The sequence below is a fragment of the Acanthisitta chloris genome, unplaced genomic scaffold (assembly GCF_000695815.1).
Source record: "Acanthisitta chloris isolate BGI_N310 unplaced genomic scaffold, ASM69581v1 scaffold27301, whole genome shotgun sequence".
Lineage (NCBI taxonomy): Eukaryota > Metazoa > Chordata > Aves > Passeriformes > Acanthisittidae > Acanthisitta > Acanthisitta chloris.
The window spans coordinates 18,303-33,412 of record NW_008658067.1 but is presented as its reverse complement, the minus strand read 5'-3'; the positions used below and the strand labels follow the sequence as shown (position 1 = coordinate 33,412).

General features: G+C 47.2%; 1 protein-coding gene across 1 annotated transcript; it reads left to right on the top strand.

Moving 5' to 3' along the window:
- The first annotated feature begins 496 nt into the window (after nt 1-496).
- Nucleotides 497-2,261, top strand: CHST12 (carbohydrate (chondroitin 4) sulfotransferase 12). Its single transcript, XM_009084982.1, has one exon. It carries the CDS (start codon nt 589-591, stop codon nt 1,846-1,848), a length of 1,260 nt encoding a protein of 419 aa, XP_009083230.1. The 5' UTR covers nt 497-588; the 3' UTR covers nt 1,849-2,261.
- The last annotated feature ends 12,849 nt before the right edge of the window (nt 2,262-15,110 follow it).

Genomic DNA, 15,110 nt, shown 5'->3' with positions numbered 1-15,110 from the left:
ATGAGACTGCAGTGTGATACCACGAGCTAAAATCATGGATTGAGCTCTCTTCTTGTGTGTTAGATATGTGTAAAAATCAAGGAGGTCTGAAAGACAGTTGGCTCTGTATACCTTCTGTATATAGTTCTATATTTTAATCCTCTCAGACTTGCCTCTGAAAGCTCTAGGCCTGACATCTTCATGTTTTACTTATTTTTAAAAATGAAAACAGATCTTCTCTTTGAAACCGTAAGTCTCGAAAAGCTTGAGATTTATAAAAAAAGCTGTGATTGCTATGAATCTGGTAAAAATGCAGCACATTGTGCCTCCTTTTGGCCAGTCAGCTCTTCTCCATGGAGTCTTTGTGGGTACTTGAGACTCTCACAGCTCTCCCTGTGAGGAAACTGAGATGGTCAGCCCCACAACAAGTCTTGATTGTGTCAGGTCATTCTCTCCAGATCAGAGGGATTAAGGCTTCAACTAACTATTTTTTCCCCTCCTCATACCTTTCCAGGCTCCTGCTCTGCAGCACCATGCTGGATCCCAAGCCTCACTCTGCAAGCCGGAGGTGAATCCAGGTGAAAGCCAGCTACCAGAGCAGGTGTCAGGATGACCAAAGCACGGCTCCTCCGTCTCTCTGTGGTGCTGGTCTCCATCTTCATGATCCTCCTGATCATTGTGTACTGGGACAACGTGGGAACAGCTCATTTCTACCTGCATACGTCCTTCTCCAGGCCTCATTCCCCAGGAGCCATCCCTGGTATCACGGCAGGTGAAGACTGGGAAGCTTTGCCAGATGTAGATGAATTTTTGGCAAAGCTGCTTAGTCCAAGCCTGAAACAGAATAGCTCTGTCCCCCAAAAAACAGAGCAGCTCCTCGTCCAGGGCTCCAACAAGCCTGTGGTGAATAATTTGGAGGAGAACGTGCGGGGCTATGACTGGTCTACACACAACAACAGAAACATCTTGGACCAAGAGAAACTGCAGGTAGAGAGGCAGAGAACGTTGCGGGAGTTCTGTGCCAATTCCAGCCTCACCTTCCCCACCAAGGAGCGCTCCTTTGATGACATCCCAAACTACGAGCTCAACCACCTGATTGTGGATGACCGCCACGGCATCATCTACTGTTACGTCCCCAAGGTGGCCTGCACCAACTGGAAACGTGTGATGATTGTGCTAAGTGAGAGCCTGCTGGACCAGGGGGTCCCATACCGGAATCCTCTGGATATCCCCCGGGAACACGTCCACAACACCAGTACCCACTTGACGTTCAACAAATTCTGGCGCCGCTACGGCAAATTCTCCCGACACCTCATGAAGATCAAGCTGAAGAAGTACACCAAGTTCCTCTTTGTCCGAGACCCTTTTGTCCGACTCATCTCTGCCTTTCGCAGCAAGTTTGAGCTGGAGAACGAGGACTTCTACCAGCGTTTCGCCATCCCCATGCTCAAGCTGTACTCCAACCATACCAACATTCCCACCTCCGTTAGCGAGGCCTTCGGGGCAGGCCTCAAAGTCTCCTTTTCTGACTTCATCCAGTACTTACTGGATCCCAGGACAGAGAAGATGGCCCCGTTCAATGAGCACTGGAGGCAGATTTACCGCCTGTGCCATCCGTGCCAGATAGACTATGACTTCATTGGAAAGCTGGAGACGCTGGATGAGGATGCTGCGTATTTATTGCAGCTCCTCAAAGTGGACAGGCTGCTTCGCTTCCCACCCAGCTACAGGAACAGGACTGCCAGCAGCTGGGAAGATAACTGGTTTGCCAAAATCCCACTGGCTTGGAGGCAGCAGCTCTACAAGCTTTATGAAGCTGATTTTGTACTCTTTGGCTACCCCAAGCCAGAAAACTTGCTGAAAGACTAGAAGTGATTGGGCTGTGGGTGTGGGAGGGAACATCTGAAATACCAAAAATGTTTAAAGCCTCCTCATTTTTGCTCTTAACTCCCTTCCCCATACAGGTTGGTACAATGGAATATATTTTTTCTACTGCTTCCCCTTCCATTTTTGCAATAATGCCAGAGTCCAGGGGTTTCCACTCAGCTGTGCATATGCAAAAAAAAAAAATGCCATTTTTTTAATTATAATTTGTTTTCTGTTTTTTTAAAATGCCCCCCATATTTTGCAATGGGTCTCTGCCCTTGGTCACTCTGCCAACTGCGTCCTTCAGTAGCTTTTTATTAATACTTTTTAAAAATTAATATATTTAAGATATTTAATACGAAGTGTGTGTCGTGGCAAAGGAAGGGAAGGAATAAAAAAAAAAGTAAAAGAAAAACCCAAGAAATGATGCACCTGCCTCTCTGTGTTGTCTCAGGCTGCTGTTTCAGAGGTTTGCAGAGCGCTCACATCTCTCTGGGATCTAGGAAGTTGGTGGTGCTTTCACCAGCCAGGTCTGGTGGTGGTTGCTCCAAGCTGGGCTTGAGGCAGGTGGGATGGATCAGTGTTGGACTCTGCCAAACAATCCTGGAAGAACACCAGGGCACTGGTGACAGTTTGCAGCTGGTGAGCGTGACAGCAGTCACAGGAAGGAAATTGTGCTTGGGAGTGATGCCAAGCCCCATGGGGTGTTTCAGGATGTGCAGATGGCTAGCACAGTACCTCTGTGCTGCCTCACCTTTGGGCAAAGTGATGTGGGACTCTGCTGTCCAAAAAGCTGAAGTTCAACCCCTCTATACCTTGCTAGTGTGGAGCATTCTTAAGACATAGTCTGTTCTAGGACAGTGCCTTGGGGATTGTGGGCAGCCTGGATGGGCAGAGTGTGGTCTTGGATGGATGAGCTGTCCAGACATTGTCATCGAGGCTTCACAGTGCAGTATTGCAGCTGGTGCAGGATGGAGAGGTGGTGTGCTGCTCCATGTGCTGCTCCATGTCCTGGTCTCTGCTGTGTGCAGTGCAGGTCCTGTGAGAGCTGTGCTATGTCCTCATTCCTGTGTGTGCTGTAAGAGGACGTGGCAGGGATGCAGATGCTTATCCCTGGAAGAAGAAGATCCAAAAGGTTTCTTTCAGTAAGCAGGCATCAAGGTGAACTAGGAGTTCATTTGTTTTCAGTGTGCTACTGCTCGTGACACTGCATCCTCATCCACTGCCTTTCTTTTTATTCCAAATGACTGATGCAGATTTGATCATCTGCCTTGCTGGGACCTGCTGCAGGAGTGATGGTTCCCACTGTGCCAGGAGCATGTGGGCTGTTTCCCAAAGGAAATTAATGCCTTTAGAGAGACTTTTTGTGTCTCATCAGCTGAATCTGCTTCTCTTTTTCTCTCTGAATCGCTCTGCAAAAACTGTCTGCTTAGCAGATTAGGCAGGCAAGTCTTTCAGAGCTGAAATGCTTAATTATTTCCCTGGACTGTGGATGGTATTGGTGATTAAGGTCCTGGGTCAGGCCTTGGGAGACAGCCTTGTGGTTTGAGCAGGCTTCTTGGTATTAGCCTTTTGCTCAGTTTCTCTCCAAGGCCATCAGCAGGCATGACTTTTCCCCTCTCTCTCCTTGCTTCCCCAATTTTCTCTACACATACATTTTCTTAGCATTGCATGCTGTTTCTAGCAAATATGCTGTATCAAGCTCTTTAACCTAGAAAAGAAAGGTAATTGCTAGTAGTTACACTTGAAACAAAGAGTTTATTTCTCATTGTATTCACACTGCTCTCCTGTAATTTCTGCAGATATTTGCAGTTTAAATGAGCCTGAAGCCATCATCAGGGTCTTGATGCTTAGCTCTTCACAGCTTGGGGAAAAAGGAAATGCCTGTTTCTGAGTCATTATTTAAAACTAATAATAGAAAAGTGTTGATCTATTCAGTTTTTTCCCCAGTTAGCAGCTAATTGCTGCAAAACAGAAAGATGTAGAGAATCTCATCTCCCATAATGAGTAATCCCAGGAGTCTCTTGATTCCTGCTACATTTACATTTCTTCAGAGTGGGTTCATCTTGCTCTTCAAAGATACAACGTGGATGTTTTCATCTCTTGTCTTCTCAAAGTGTTTATTTTTTCCTCTTTTAATTTCCATGTAATTGATGTTTAGTATGTGTAGTCGTGGGTGGCTGGGACCGTAGCGCAGATTCCGTGCAAACTTCCTCCCAGCTGCTTCCCCTGCACCTCTTGATCTGGTCCTCTCTTCCTGCCCCTCAGACCAGTGCTTGGCTGCTGTATCCTGGTGACACACCAGCTCACCTGCAAACCAGCTGCTGCCTCCTCAGCCACACTTGTCCATGATTCATGGGTATGGCTTGTCCCAGGCAACAGCCCAGGAGCATCTTTTCAAGGTCACTGGCTCTCAGTCATGGGGACAGAGGAGGAATGGGTTGCAGGGTGTTACCATCATTTTTGGCAGCAAGGTCCTGGTTGTGCAATTAGCAGGGAAGATGCAAAATGGCTGCAAATCCTGCCCAGCAGCTGCTCCTTGTGATGTGAGTGTTTCCTCTCTGTGGGACTGCCTTGTGATTTAACAGCAATAGAGGAAGAAGCCTTCCCTTCCCTTGCTGCCTCTGGCTAGGGAGGGGAGGCTTCGAACACCCTGAATTCTGTCTCCCCATCCAAAGCTGGATCAAGTGGGTAAATTCCAGCTTTAGGTGTTAATACCACCCTGCATCATGCTAAGGCCATAACACCCCATGTGGGAGGCTCTGCAAGCTGCCTGCATCCCAATAGCTCCATCAGCATCCCAATGGCTTCATCAGCTTCCCTGGGAGCTGCAGCCTGGAGTGTGTATGGATGGCATAAGGCCACTGAAGACTCTGTCTTCTGTGCTCTCCCTCTTTCACCCCATCAAGTCCAGCCTTTGTTGACCTGTAAGACATTTCAGTGCTTGTAGACCTGTACTCAACCAACCCACTGGGTGCTGTTGGCTCTCTGCTTGTTTCCCATTGCTGTGCTTCAAAGGTCTTGCTAGGAGGAGCAGTAAAGCTTGGATGGGGAGTGTTCACATTGCAGTGGTTGGTTTCTGGATTGAAAATAGCTTGTTCCTTGCTGCTCCTTCCTTTTGAAGCCCTCCTTCTCCACCCTGCCACCACTGTGAATGTATTGTTATGAAGTCAAAGAGGACCCAGGCTGTGCTGAGCTTTGTGGTAAGGCCACTGGGTTGCCAGAACTGGGATGTAGCCTCTGGCTTTGGGAGTGTGCATTTTTTGTGGGTTTCTTGCTCTGTTCTCATGATGTGAAAGTGTGTATGTGTTGGGAAGAAGGACAAAGAGTTCAACCAGCCATGCTTCCTTCCCCCTGGTTTCCTAAAGGAGTTGGAATTTGGTATTTGACAAATAATGGCAGGCAGAATGCATCCGCCCTGGCCCGAAGTCAGAATGGGGCTAAAAGTCCTGGAGTGTAGATGGTTATGATGCTAGTATTGATTTTATGAGAGTTGGAAAAATGCTTTGAAGCAGCCTGTTTGTGTCTGAATAAACCTGGCTTTGTCATTTCATGCTCAGCCTGAAAAGTTGTGTCCTGTTCCCCTCCCGGCTTGCTTTTCCCTGGGGTTGACCACTTGGCCAAAGTCAGCACAGAGCCTCTAACCAGGCAGAACTGATGTGCAGATGCAAAAATAACCTGGGGTTTGACTAAGATGTTTCCAGCTGGGTAGAACTGAAACCAGCTTTAGTGCTTGCTCAGCATCAGAGCCAAAGTCTTTACACAACCATTGAACAGATTTGGTCCCTCACTGTTTGATGCTGGATTCACTGGTACAGTGGGATGCACGTGACCTGGCTTTGCAGCCTCTGCATCCTCCAGGGAAGGGCTGTCAGGCCTCAAAGCTCTTTGCTTTTTGAGCAGTGACATGGCTTTGCCAGGGTAGGAGTGTCCTTAACACTTGGACACGTTTGCATCTTAGTACTTTTTGTCTTAACCATGTAATTCACCTGTGGTTAGGAGGACAAAATTGTAGATTGGGATAACATGTGAGATGAAGTGTTTTGGCTGTGTGTTTTGCATCCTTCAAGGTGGCACCGGGAGGATGGAGGGCAGGGGATGAATGGCAGCATTGAAAGGGTGGTGAAGAAAAGCTAGTTTGTTCCTTCTTACGTAAGCTGGACCTTCTCAGCGCCCGCGGGGGAAAGCCGGTGACTTGGCAGGGTGCTGTGTGGCTGTGGTACAGAACGGTGCCAGGGAGGGTGTGGGGTGTGGTGGCTTAAAAGCAAGTTATGTTGCTTGAATTTAAGGGCTTCTCCACATTGGTCTTGCTTGCAAACCCTCTAGTCAAGGGCAGAAGGGAAAAATAAAGCAGAATTTATTAAAACCATTGGTACGTGGCTGTTTGGGCAAGTGATGGGGAGGGTGGGTGGTGCTGGGTCTGGAGCTGGCATAATGCAGCTCTTCTCCTTTCTCCTTGGTTCAGTCAAATCAGGAATCTCACTTGGGCTATGCAGCTGAGGTTTGTCCTTGCAGGAGCAAGGAGCTGTGGGAGAGTGCCGTGCCTGGATGAGAGCAGTGTGAGAGAGTGCCTTGCTGTGCTGGGAATGATGTGGGAGACAGCCCCATGCTGGGATGGGAGGGATGTGGATGAGCACTGTGTTAGGGCAGGAGCAATACTGAAGAGCTCTGTGTTGGGATGGGAGGGATGGGGGAGAGCTCTGTGTTGGGAGGGGAGGGATGGGAGAGAGCTCTGTGTTGGGAGGGTAGGGATAGGGGAGAGCTGTGTTGGGAGGAGAGGGATGCAGAAGAGCTCTGTGTTGGGAGGGGAGGGGAGGGATGGGGGAGAGCTCTGTGTTGGGAGGGTAGGGATAGGGGAGAGCTGTGTTGGGAGGGGAGGGAAGCAGGAGAGCTCTGTGTTGGGAGGGGAGGGAAGCTCAGCAGGGCAGTGGGGCTGGCTGAGCCTTTCTCTGCTGTGTCTGTGCGAGGCTCCAGGGGAGGCAGAGCAGTGGCCCATCTGAAATCCACATTCTATTCCTGGGCTCTGACAGACACCACTGCTGCTCCCTCCGGCCTGGCTCCTGCGGCAGCAGGAGTCTGTCTCTTACACCCCCTGTCAGCAGCAATTCCCATCACCAGCGCTCTGCGAGAGGATAAGCCAAGCACAATTCAAACCACAATGCAGTTCCTGTCCTGCAGGTGAGTCTGTCCTCAAGACTGGAAAAATAATTGCTGCCCCTAAATACCAAAGGCTTCAGATAGCCACACAGAAGGAGATGATTTAAAAAATAATCTATAGGTGCTAATGAAGAATGGTGCAGGAACTCTAGCAAACTGCCCCAGAGGCGAATCAGGCAGGTGGACAGGGCTGTTCTGCAATCTTTGCTCACCATTTCTATCTTGAGACTATTGTGTATTTCTGGCTTTTCAGGTGTTGGTGTCCTTGCAATCTAGACCCTGAGGTTTGGGCCTGGTCCATTGCACTTGGAGAGATAGAGTGACCCCCAGGTTGTGGTGGGATGCAAGGTGCCAGGAGTTTCCCTTGCAGGCAAATATAGATGTTACAAACCCAGGGCCTCATCCAATGAATACAGGTGTTACAAACCCAGGGCCTCATCCAATGGACTGTGTTTTCCTTCTCAAACCATGAGGCAGAGCCAAGGAGCAGGTATTTAGTTAGCAATGCTACTAATTGTTTGCTGTGAGCCCTTTGATGAGTTACTCAAGCTGTCTTCTGTTTGTCCCCCATAAAGGGGGAGTGGTAGATAGCTGTTTTCTGGAGTACTGGCTGTGAGCTTTGTCCACAGGAGGTTTGGAGGTCTCCAGGAGAAGCAGTGACTTGGGACTGTTGGGATACAGGGCTGTAGCAGTGAAAGCCATGCAAACCTGCCTCAATCCAGACATTTCTTACCATGGGTATGATCTGGAAGCTGTTGGCATGAAAACTATTGATTCAAGAAGCACATAGACTTCAGAGAGCTCAAGGTCTTGTAAGAGTCCATGAGCAAAACTGCTACAGGAATACAGAGGTCACAGCATTCTATCCTGCTCTGTCCCTGGCTGATTTCCAGGCAGCTCGGGATGCAGGGGAGGCACAGAGTGTACCATCACTCTGAACAAAATGTCATTCTTTATCTTGGGAGATGCTGGGCATCCTTGAGCAGAGTGTGCTCAGCCAGCAGAGATGCCAGTGAGCATCAGTGAGGCTGGTACTTTTCACCTAATGAAGGGGTTTGTAATTTTGTCTCAGATTCTCATCCTCAGGCTGTGGCAGTATCAAAATACTCCCAGCCTTGCCCAATCCATGTATTAAACAAACGAGGGAAACTTTTCCTAACCCACCAGACAGTGCTTCCACGAATTCCATGTTTTTATCCCCCAGGCAGATGGATCACACACAGCTTTGGCAAAGCCACATTTTGTGGCAGAGAAGCTGCAGTTTCAGTGTTTGTTTCTCTGTCATTGCAGGAATTCAAAATGGATGGAAGAAAATGCCATTGGGATTGACTCTTGTTTTGTTTGGACTCTGGACAGGTCTCTGTGGAAAACATGGGAGGAGTGCAGGGGACAGAGAAGAGCCAAAAAGATGTGTCAAAAAGGCAGCAGTGGCCAAAAGAGTGCTCAACAGGGAGTGGAACCAGGGTGGGGATGTGTTTCTAAAGGATAAAAAGGGTGGGGGGTATGGAGGGCATCTACAAACCAAATGGGGATGCTGTGGAGTGGGTAAATGCTGAGATGAGTGAGAGGAGGTGCTGAGAAACCAGGTGCCATCTGCTGCAGCATGGAGACCTGCCCTGTCTGTTCTTCCAAGGGGGAGCAGAGGCCAAAGTAGAGAAAAGAAATCATTGAATAATTGAGCTGTGAAAGCTTATAGAATACAGCAGGCAAAATCAGGGGTTCTGATACATGATGTGGGGTCAGGTTATCTAAAATAGGTGTGGCTTCATGGATGGCAGTGGGACTTGTAGACTTGGACCAAACAAACAGTCATTTAGAGCAGATGGAAAATAGTAGTGGGCTAAGGTGCTGGTTGCCTGTGCTGGGAGAGAAAGGCTTGCAGCTTCACCAGCTGTCAGTCTCTGCAAGCAGGGCAATGTCCACGGGGGGTGGAAGTGCAGGAGACATGGTGCCAATAACCTTTCACAGGTTATTGGGCACTTCTGTCTCTGTTTTTTCTCTCTCTCAACCTTTGCGTGCCTTATTGATTTCTGACTCTATCTTTTGTGTCTTGGGTAAATCAGAAGTATTCATCACGTAGTACGATCATGCTGAAAGTATAAAGCTTTTTACAAAGCTTTCAGTGACCTTTAGCTAATGTGAAATCAGTGATCTGGGTGTATCTAAGCATTTCCCAAGTGCTGGGTGTTGTTGTGCACAGTGGGAACCCACCTTGGCATGACATGGCTATCCAGTAGTAGCCTGGGCATGCAGATCTTCTGGCTAAAGGTTTTTCATTTGGGAAGGATGGCCTAGGTTTTTGTTTCTTCATTAGCTTCCCTTGTATCTTATGTATCACGAGTGTGAACTTATGTGCATGTGAAGTCAGGTGTCAGAACCAATCCACAATCCTGGGCAGGTGAACACATTTGAAAAGTTTAAACAAATATATATGTTTTTGTTAGGATGAAACAGATGCAAGGGATGGCCTTTTCTATAAGCAGAGGATCATCTCTGTGGTTGCAGTTAGTATGCTGTGATGGATTGCCATTTCTAGGATGGTCACTCCTCACTATTAACCTGGTTTCCTGGTTTTGTTCTTCACTTCTCCAAAGCAAACCCCTGTTGTGTCCTAGGGATGGCTGTGATGTGCAACCACCAGGTTGCTATGGGTGTGGGACAGTCAGGCTCTACCACTGGCTGAGGACACCCCTCTGGCTGGTCATCCCTGAGCCTGCTTGCTTTGTTCCTGTTCCAGCTACCCTTAGCAGCCAAAGAGTGAACCCAGACATGGCTTTCATTGCATGGATCCAGGGGTTACAGCAAGTCACTGGTTAGTGGAGCTAGGAGTTAATCCCTGCTTCAAAATGATGGAATTGGGATCATGTTGGGTTTTCCTCTTCTCAGATGCCTCAAGTCTGAACTTTCTGGATCCCTTGGATTCTCAAAGTAGCATCAGGTTTCCTTCAAAGTCCTGCCAGCTGCCACAGAAGAGAATACAGTGTAGGGTGGGCAGTAAAGCTGGCAGTGTTATTCCACAGGTACTGCTGGATCAAGGCAATTCTTGGATTGATTTTGCATCATACATGGAGATTTTCCTGGGGAAAGTGAGGGTGCTGGGAACCAGCCTGGAAACAAAAGCCCTTTGTAAGACCAGGGCAAACTGTGTTTCTGTTCCACCCCACAGCCCCAGGTAGAGGCAGAGCAGCAGGGTGAAGCTGCTGTGTGGTGATGTACCAAAACTGGGTCAGGTTGGACCAGCACGGCCATTGGTCCAGGCTGCAGCATGAATTTTGAGAGAAAACCTGTTTAAAATAAGATGCAAAGCATCTTTCATCAGCAAGTGAGAATGTGAATTCAAGATGTCAGGGCAGGTTCCAGATGCTGTTACACTTTGCATTTATTACATTTTTTAGAGCTTAGCGAAAGGTCAGTGTGCTTGGACACAGTTTCTGGCTTTTGGAGAGTCTGCAGGTTTGGGAGAAGTGCTTTTCATTTTATTTGTAATAGGAAAACAGCCTGCTTGCAAAGTTTGCCTTTGGAATTGAGATGCTAGTGGAAATCTAGCTCTTGGTATTTTAGGCTAAAAAGACAACTAGGGACAAGAGTGTTTTGGAGGGAGGGTATGGTGGGTTTGGTTTTTTTTCTCTTTGTTTTTTCTTCCAATATACAGGAAGAAGCTGTCAGTACAGATTAGGTTGCTGCTGTCAATGTTAGCTGTTTTTTTCTGCCCATGCTGATTGGAAGGAAATTTCCAATACAGCTTAGTTGCCAGAAACAGATTCTTTGCTGGAACACTTCGGTTAAAATATTCTGACTTGCTCCTTGCAGTGATGCCTTTTAGTGCAAGAACACATAGCAATTGGCTGCCTTGTTCTTTACTCTGAGCTTGATATTTTCTGTCTTCTTGTTGAGGTTTTTTTTGCTGGTGTTTACTTTGGACAAGGCTGTTATGGCACTACAGAGATAGTGATGCCACCTGAATGTCCCCAAGCAAAGTCTTTCTGTAGGATCCTTTCTTGACCCTTTTGTTGTGCTGGGAGTGGAAAGTGATGGCAAGAGGAATTCCATCAGGATGGAGTTAATATGCTGCTGAAGGACCAACATGTGGACAAAGCATTGGAGGTAACCTGGATCTTCTCTCATCTTCTGATCTTCTTGGGTTGAAGTTTGGGCTCAATGATCTTTGAGATCTTTCCCAACCTAAACAACTCGGTGATTCTTCTTTCTTGGAGTTATTAGACACTCTGTATTTGCCTCCAGGATCTCACTTGGTGCCTTCCAAGTAGAAATGGGGAAACTACACGTGTTTGGCTTGATCTGCCTGACCCTGGCAAGGCATTTCTGAGGCCATTGTGCTACTGCAGCTCACTGCCCACAGCTGCAAGGCCTGACAGCATGGTGCTGAGCCATCACTCTCCTCAGCCCTGTTTAGACAGTCACCCACAGATAGTGGGAGCTGGATTGGGATTTGTTTTTCTTCTTTTCTTGTTTGGTCAAAAGCAACAGGAGATTTTTTTCTCCACTGAAAGAACAGCAGTGTTTGGTTTGAGAAAGGATGAGGTCAAGAAATGGCAGGAAAAGGCTGTCTCATTGTATTTTCAGTTACTTGATTGCTTTTTTTGCACCTGCATCAGACTTCAACTGGTGAGAACTGGGGCTTTGCTGGGCTCCCAGAACGGTGCTGTCAGAGAGGAAACATCTTCCACTCTCCAGTCACATCCTGTGTTTTCCTTCTCACTCTGTCATCACTTTACAGAGTAGAATCCCGAGCTCACATTTGCACATTTACACAGCAATCCAGCCTTGTGTTCCTGGCTGCTGTCAGGCCAGGAGAGCAGCAGCCACCAGCAGTGAAGGGATTAGCTGGCAGGTAATTTTAAGGGCTCCATTCCCATTAGGGATATATCTCCTGTTTTTCTCCAGTGAAGTCCTCAGCAAATAAAGAGAAGTTTTGCAGAATGAGAAGTTTAAGGATACAAAAGAAGAAAGGAAGAATAAAAAAATTTTATGAATAAAAGATTAAAGAAGAGAAGAAAAAAAATCAAGAGCTAGAAATGAAGAAGGAAATAGAATTGACAGGTCACGTTTCTGGGCTGTTTCAATAGCAGTTTAATACAAATAAATTCCTGTGCCTAAGTGTGTTGGAGCTGCCTTTGCACTGCCTTTCCCTAGATCAGAGGGTACCAGGAATGTGGCTGGGATACATGACTGAGAGGTGAAGGGTTTTCCATTCTTAGTTCTTCAACTGGGTCATGCTCTGATCTTCATGAGTCACTTATCTGCTCGTTGAAGCTGCTGAAGTTACAACTACTGACTTGTTTCTAAGGATTCCGAATCGCTCTTGGGCCAAACAGATACAGGGAATTACAGAGAACACGTTTGAGGTTAATAGCTGCAACAATTAAATGGGTTCAGCTCTCTCTGTCCCCAGGCTGTGGTTACATGGCAAGTTAAGCAAACAGTTCAGTTACTGCTGCCTGCAGGGAGGGACTGACCCATTAAACACCTTATTTTGCTGGACACCTTGCTCAGAGGGTTTAGTTTATGCTAGTTATCCTTAATCTAAATCATGTGTATTTGATAGGTTAGCATGCTGCAATTGGATCCTTTCCTGTTGTGTTTTTCAGGGATGTGAGGTACGTGCCTTGTGTTAGCTCCAGAGCTCTGTGCAGTGGATTTTCTGCATGCAATAGTCTCTGGATTTTAATAACTTACTGGGCAGGTTGATGGTGAGTTGACATCTGTCCAGTCCTATTGGCACCTCCTTGGTTTTATTTTGACTTAGGAAACTGCAGTGTGAAGCAGGATATTTTCCTGCCAGATAATTTTTTTTCCCTAGGGTGTTGTGTTTGGTTTTTTTTCTTTCTTTTTCTATTCCTGCTCTAACTTTGCTCTCTCTGCCTATTTTAAAGGCTGAAGTAGGCTAGCCTCTCTCCTCCTTTCTGCTCTCACACAGGCACCTTTTGGAGAGTATCACAGCCTCAATTTTGCAATCTGTGCAGTTTCAGTGTGTCAGATATTCTGGTCTCTAACACCACCTATAAGGGCTATGTTTAGTCTAGCAGTATTTGAAATAAATTTGAGCTGGTGGAATTTGGGAGAAGACTTTAGAGATGCTTGAAGTGAAAAGTTATTCCAAGAAACCAATATACTCTCAGGAGCCCCAGAGGCAGCAGGAGAGAGAATAGAACTAGGTTATCTAAAGCCCAGACAAATAAAATATTCTTATTATAACTCCATGGGCACTATGCCTGCTCTCTGTAAGCAATATTTCTCATTGCATCTCGCTTTGCCAGTTAATTTGACATCTATTATTTCATGATTTCTGCAGGAAACATAGCCTGAGTGATGACTTTGGGACCCAGCCCAGTGCTACTGTGCAGTTTCTGAGCCCTGAATTGTGAAAACACTTCCAGTTGGTCTCTGCTTTTTCTCCAAGTGTGTATGTGAATTGTCACTGCTGCTTGGTGACATTTTCTGGGGACAGTGGTTCTGCAATGTGCTCCTCCAGCAGACAGCTCTTCTCTTGGTGTTCAGGGCCCTGCAAGGATGGAGGCAGCTCCTTCCCCATCTCCTGCTCCTACCATAGCTGCTCCTTGCCCTGCCTGGGGACCAGTTTTGCTGCTCCCTTGGGGATGTGAAAGCAGCTGGAGGACAGAGCCACACACCATGTACAGGGATGTGGCAGACCAAGGCCTGTCCCCAATGCCCAATTCTCTTTGCCAGACTGTTCCAGCCAGTTATATCTAGAAACATGGGTGAAAGCAGCTTATTTTAAGCTGATACAATTTCTTTAATTTGTTTTTCTTTCCAAGATCCTGATTTTGTAAACAAGTTTGTTTACTCTTCCCACCCAACTCTGGGGTTTATCCACTAGGGAGTGCAGACTGGAGCCTGAGCATGGTTATAGCTGCCTGCCCAGATGCTCCTGATGAATTGTTTGCAGACAAGCTTCAGACCTGCAATTACTCATAGAAATTATTCAGCAAATAGTTTTAAATAATGAATCCCTTTGAGAAATTTGAGTTGTTTTGCAGGCAGATTCCAGACAGAGAACACACTCAGAAAGTCATAGCTTTTAACACGTTTTCCCCTCTCTTTGTCAGGATGTGGAGTTGACACAGCATCCCTTTCTGATAACTTCATGTAGGATTAAACTGTTCCATCAGCCTGGTGTGATGCAGGCTGAGGGTGTCCACTCAACAGTCTCCTGCTCTGATAGAGCTGCAGTCACTCTGTGCCCCCAAGTCCCCCCACATCTCCTCCTTGATGAGGGTTTCAGTTGTTGTTTTTTCCAGTCCAGCTTCCCTGGAGCGAGGCAGCAGGGATATCTTCATCCATAGATGCTACTAGCAGTGCAGAGCACCAGTTTTTGGAGAGCTGGACCTTGCTTGGTATCACCCATTTTGGCCAGTATTGTCTCTATGATCTGCAAAATCTGCACCTTAAGTTGCTGTGGGGCATTTGAGCCAAGAGGCTCTGGAAGTGCAGAGAGCCAGGAGAGGACTGCGTGAGAATTCCACATCCTGAGAGCTACAAGAGGAGGAAAAAGCAGCTTGTGAGGTCAAGTATCTGTGGGTTTGTTCCAGCTCCCACCTGCCAGCGAAGCTCAGTGTGTGATGTTTTATAGCTGGGGGATAGAGAGCTTTTGGCAGGGAAGGCAGAAATGACTGACACCACTTTGCAGTTGAGGCTGCTCAGTCCCTGAGTCTCATCGAGGGGCTGATTACTGTGGAATAAAAAGATAGCACTTGCCAGCAGGGAATCATGAGGGCAAGGAGCTGAGGACTTGGCTCTTTTTTGGGGAAGTGGCTTTCAGTCACCTGCTCTGAACCCTGTAACTATCAAAGTGCTGAATGCAATAGGAGGGACAGGGCAGAACCAGGTAAGCATGTTGGAAATTGAAGGACACCATTCCTGGAGTGAAGAGGACAGTTCAGCCTGGTGGCACAAGAACCTGATGGTTAAATATTGAGGCCTGTTACTCACATGGCCCTAAATCTTCTGTATCTGTTTTTACAGACTAGGGAAAGGTTCTGGCACCAAAGGGGAGAGGTGATTCTCACCAAGAGATCTGCTTGAGATGTTTTTGGGGTAAGGCTTGGGCTGTGGTTCAGGTGACCCTT